The 5,661-nt window shown below is 37.3% G+C and overlaps 1 protein-coding gene across 1 annotated transcript in view; it reads left to right on the top strand.

Annotated features, from left to right (window-relative positions):
• The window catches only part of LOC132027792 (zinc finger protein 300-like), a 10,575-nt gene extending 6,506 nt beyond the window's left edge, over positions 1-4,069 (top strand). Inside the window, exons 4-5 of the mRNA XM_059416530.1 lie at positions 1,859-1,862; positions 2,030-4,069. Coding sequence (XP_059272513.1) covers positions 1,859-1,862; positions 2,030-3,565 — 1,540 coding nt within the window. The 3' untranslated portion in view covers positions 3,566-4,069. The remainder of the gene's footprint in view (positions 1-1,858; positions 1,863-2,029) is intronic.
• Positions 4,070-5,661: the final 1,592 nt, after the last annotated feature.

Below are 5,661 nucleotides of genomic sequence, written 5' to 3'. Positions count from 1 at the left end.
GAGGCAGAGAGGCAGGCAGAGAGAGAGAGAGGAGGAAGCAGGCTCCCTGCTGAACAGAGAGCCCGATGCGGGACTCGATCCCAAGACCCTGAGATCATGACCTGAGCCGAAGGCAGCGGCTTAACCCACTGAGCCACCCAGGCACCCTCTTTAGGGTTTTCTAAATGTGGTATCATGTCATCTGCAAATAGTGGAAGTCTTACTTCTTCCTTACCAGTTTATATGCCTTTTATTTCTTCTTGTCCAATTGCTGTGGCTAGGACTTCCAGTACTATGGAATAAAAGCGGGCATCCTTGTCTTGTTCCTGACCTGAGAGCTTTTGCTCATTGAGTATGATGTTAGCTGTGGGTTTTTCATATATAGACTTTATTATGTTGAGGTATGTGCCCTCTACACCTAATTTTTTGAGGGTTTTTATCATGAATATATGTTATACTTTGTCAAATGCTTTTTCTACATCTATTGAAATGATCACTTGGCTTTATCCTTTTTCTTACTGATGTGACATATCAATTAACTTTTTGGCAAATATTAAACCATTTTGCATATAGAATAAATCCTACTTGATCATAGTGAATAAATTTTTTAATGTATTGTTGGATTCAGTTTGCTAATATTTTGTTGAGGATTTTCTCATCTATGTCCACCAGAGATATTGGCCTGTAATTCTCTTTTTTTGCTTTCTGCTTTCTCAAATCTAATAAGCCCACCTGGTGAAATTTTAATTTCAGCCTTAGAATTTTCATTTGGTTCTTTTATGTTTTAACTTACACAAAATAAATGTTGGGCATAGAGTAAGTTAACTACTACCACAATCATGATACAAAAGAGTTCTAATAGTCAAAATTTCCTCTTCCTGCCTCTTTATGGTCAAACTAGTTCCTTTATATGCTTTTTTCCTCTTTTAAAATTACATATTTGTTTATTCATTGCCTAGCAATCTTTTCCTTTAAGTTCTTTAATATGTTTATAATAGCTTCTTTGGGATCTTTGTTTACAAAATACAGCATTTGTACCCACATAGAATCATATTGACTGATTTTACTCCTTAGTTTAGATCAGTTTTCTGTTTCTTTATATGTCTAGTAATTTTTGATTGAAAATGCTACATCATAGATGATCTGTTGTAGTGTGGATTCTTTTGATCCTTCTAAGGGTTTCTGTTTTGTCTTAGAGGCATTTAACTTGCTTAGGCTTAAACTGAAATCTTTTTGTCCTATAGAGTGTCATTGCTGATGGCTCTCTTTAGTTCTTGTTTGTTTGTTTAAATCTGGCTCTCTAAGAGACTCCCCTCCACCTTTGGATAAGGTAGAGGTAAGCTAGTGATTTGGGCAGAGGTTGTATGAGACATCATACACAAGCGTGGCTTTCACTGTTTGCTGCCTGAGTAGTGCATGTTTCAGAACACTTTACAAGTATAGCAAGTTTGCAAGACTCTCCAAATTTCCAATCACTGTTGGGCTCTCTAGAATATCTTTTTATAGATCTTTTAGTGGTCAAGTGGAGGTATGTGGACGGTATTATCTCAACCTTTTATGACTCTTTTGCTTCCAAATTCCTGTTAAATTTCTTGCTACTCTTACTAACAGCATTAAGCTGTACCTATGGATTTGTGTTATCTTTTAATGCCCCATAAACTAGGGATGGGAGATGGGAAAACCCTGAGAAAGAATGCTAGCTCCCCATTCTTACATAATGAAGTAGAAGTTTCTGGTGAGTAAGCATTTTTTGGCTTATTACCACCTGTTAATAGTTTTTCAGTGCCCTAAATTAGTTGCTTTTTTATTTTATTTGTTTTTGTACTTGGTTTCTTTGGGAGCAGAATTCCTCAACTACCTCAGCCATCACCACTGGGAGTAAAGTCCATCTTTAATTACTAGTGATAAATTTACATTTTCAAATGGCCTATTACCCTCCCAGTTTTCTGTCTCCTGGACCATCATATATCATCCATTTGTTTTTACATCTTTTGTCCTCTACTAAATCTTTTTATCTGTTTGATTTTTTTTTATTCTTTCAGAGAAGGAGACTAGGCTTGAAAATCCTCAGTTGGATATATTTGGAGGTGTTTCCTTCCAAAAGGAGATATTGGCAAGTGTGACAAGGGAGCATTCATTGTACTCCATTTTTAAGGTCTGGCAGGGTGATGACCAGCTGGAGAGAGATGCAGAAAATCAAGACAGACTTCTTAGGCAAGTCATGGTCATCAAAAACAAAACAGTTTCTGAAGAGTCAGGCTATTCATATAAGACATTAGGAAAAATATTTCATGACTACGTAGACCTAGATGCTTCAAGACAAGGACTGTATGACTGTGACTCCTTTGAAAAGAGCTTGGAAGCTAATGTAAACTTATTCAGTTGTAATAGGGGTTATGCAAGAAAAAACACTGATGAGAATTTTGGGTGTGGGAGTACACCTATTTCTTCCTATTCTAAGCATGAAAAAATTCATAATGGAGTGAAACACTGTGAAGATTGTCAATGTGGAAAGATTATCAGCAATAAACAATCTCTTATTCAATATATGAATGTTGAAACTGGAGAGAAGACCAGTGTATGCATTGAATGTGGAAAATCTTTTCTAAAAAAGTCACAACTCATAATACATCAAAGAATTCATACTGGAGAGAAACCGTATGATTGTGGTACATGTGGGAAAGCCTTCAGTGAGAAGTCACATCTCATTGTACATCAGAGAACTCATACTGGGGAGAAACCTTATGAATGTTCTGAATGTGGAAAAGCTTTCTCTCAAAAATCATCCCTCATTATACATCAGAGAGTTCACACCGGGGAAAAACCATATGAATGTAATGACTGTGGGAAAGCCTTCTCCCAGAAATCCCCCCTCATTATACATCAGAGAATTCACACTGGAGAGAAACCTTATGAATGTAATCAATGTGGGAAGGCCTTCTCCCAGAAGTCACAGCTGATTATACATCATAGAGCTCATACTGGAGAGAAACCATATGAATGTACTGAATGTGGGAAAGCTTTCTGTGAGAAGTCCCACCTCATTATACATAAAAGAATTCACACTGGGGAGAAACCCTACAAATGTGCTCAATGTGAGGAAGCCTTCAGCAGAAAATCAGAACTCATTATACATCAGATAATTCATACTGGGGAGAAACCTTATGAATGTACTGAATGTGGGAAGACCTTCTCCCGGAAGTCACAGCTCATCATACATCAGAGAACACATACTGGAGAGAAACCCTACAAATGCAGTGAATGCAGAAAAGCCTTCTGTCAGCAGTCACATCTCATTGGACATCAGAGAATTCACACAGGAGAAAAACCTTATATATGCAGTGAATGTGGGAAAGCCTTCTCTCAGAAGTCCCACCTCCCAGGGCATCAGCGCATTCATACAGGAGAGAAACCTTACGTGTGTGCTGAATGTGGAAAGGCCTTTTCCCAGAAGTCAGACCTTGTTGTACATCGGAGAATTCATACTGGGGAGAAACCCTATCAGTGTACTATCTGTGGTAAAGCATTCATCCAGAAGTCACAACTCACTGTACACCAGAGAATTCATACAGTAGTAAAATCATAAGAATGTATTAAGCACAGAAAATGTCTTCTTCAGTATTTTCTCAAGCCTTAAAAATGACATAAAATCCATGGATTTCAATGAGTTTGGGAGCATCTTTACTGATGAAGTTCCTAATGTATTTAATTTTTTTATCAGCAATAATACAGACATCTCTGTTATATAAATAATGGGTATTTTCACTATGACATGTAAGACTTTTGAACTTGTGAACTGAATGATTAATATCACAAGTTACATATATAGTTTATTTTGAAGTTATGTATTTATGTTATATAGTAAGAATTGGATATATGATAATATTGTTAATGTTAACTTAGCATAACTATGGCTGTGCAGTAATTTCCCATAGAGGACATAAAGAAAGCTTGGGTCAAAAGATGCCATGACCTTGAAACTGAGCCTGGGGGAAGGATTTGATTGTCATTCCTAAAGGTACCTGTAAAATTATTCTTGTAGATGGATGGAAAGATGGGTTGATAAGGTCCAATAAATGTCATCTCTTTGTTTGGTTGTTTATTTCATTTCAAGAATTTAAGTTGATCTGTGTCTGTGGATGGACCCAGGATCTTGGAATTGACACTTCTTGTTATTTCTCTCTTTTACTCTTCCTGTCTAGGAGCTTGGCGTGTTGGAAAGACATAGACGGTCATTAGTTTTAATGCTTATTCCACTACTCACCGATTGTGTAACTTCAGGGAAACCTTTTTTCATCTGCAGTATCTGTTCCCTCATCTATGTGTAAAATTCTGGCAGAGAACACGTTTTAGTTCATATTTGTCCCTTCATCTTCCCTCTCTGTTCTTTTGCAGGAAGTTGCTAATACCAAGGTATATACCTTTACATTTGATTTGCATTCCAGACACTGTGTTTTTGATTCCCCTGATTTCTTTTTCTGTCTTTTTTTCATTAACACTGCTCTTGTGTCTGGTGGCCTAATTCATACTGTTGTAGAGACCTCACTTTTTATTTTATTTGCAAATACATGTAAGTTATGGTGTTTGCACATAAAGACCCTGTGTGATACCATCACAGATCCCGTTTTACCCTTTCCCAGAAGCATCCATTCTTTTTCCTAAGAATTGAATGGCCCTCAGGGAAAAATCCACAGGGAATGTGGAAGACATGCCTGGGGTAGCCTACATAGGCAGGTATGAATCAGGACATAAAAATCCCACCTGCTATCCCTAAAATGTTTCTCTATTCTTTGTTGTAGGCCCAGCTCTTCTCTCATAAGAATCTTTAGGAAAGCATCTTGATGAGGAGAAGTCCTATGTAGCAAGGATGTAGTGACCTGTGTGGCTAAATATGATTTCTGCAAGAAAGTTCCTACTTGATTCCTTCATATGTCCTGCTTAGCAGCTCTTTCTCTGCAGGGCCCCAGTGTTTACACTGATGATGGTGTGAAGTTTAAGACTCTGTATGGGAACCTCTGCAGAGGACATGCCATGCTTATAAAGATGTGTGAATATGTGTGAGAAAATTCTCTGTGTCATTGTAAATAACAGTGATTGATATTGCATATGATTGGCCATTTGGACCTGGGAAATAAAACATTCAGGCATGTACCACGGAGTGATCTATCTGCGGAGTGATCTATCTGCTTTGAGAGGTCTTGATGGCATGGGAAAATTAGGGTCTCCGGAACATACAGAAATGTTGTGAGAAGGAAATGATAATATAGTAACAGTTATGGAAATTGTGTGAGGAAAATAAAGATTCAAGAGTTCTTATCTTCTCATGGGCCTTCCATTTTGCCTTTTCACCTTCCAGCGAAGCTCACTGATCTGATATGATATAATATGTACTATATATTGCCATAAAATATAGCAAAATTTAATACCTATGGGTGTATAGGAAAATTTCCCTTTATAGTCTGGAAAAAAGATAATGTTCATTCTCACCAGTTTTATTCAACATTGCATTGAAAGGCCTAGTCAGGGAAAGCAGGCAAGAAAAAAAGTTGGTATAATGATTGGAAAACAATAAAACACATTATTTGTTGATAAAATTTATATGCATAGAGATGAAAATGTATAGGTTAATTATTAGAGCTAGAAAGGGTTTTGAAGGGGCGGGGGGTGGGAGGTTGGGGGATC

This window comes from Mustela nigripes, chromosome 12, assembly GCF_022355385.1.
Source record: "Mustela nigripes isolate SB6536 chromosome 12, MUSNIG.SB6536, whole genome shotgun sequence".
NCBI classification, from domain to species: Eukaryota; Metazoa; Chordata; class Mammalia; order Carnivora; family Mustelidae; genus Mustela; species Mustela nigripes.
The sequence above is the reverse complement of the archived record's forward strand: the minus strand, read 5'-3'. Positions and strand labels throughout refer to the sequence as shown.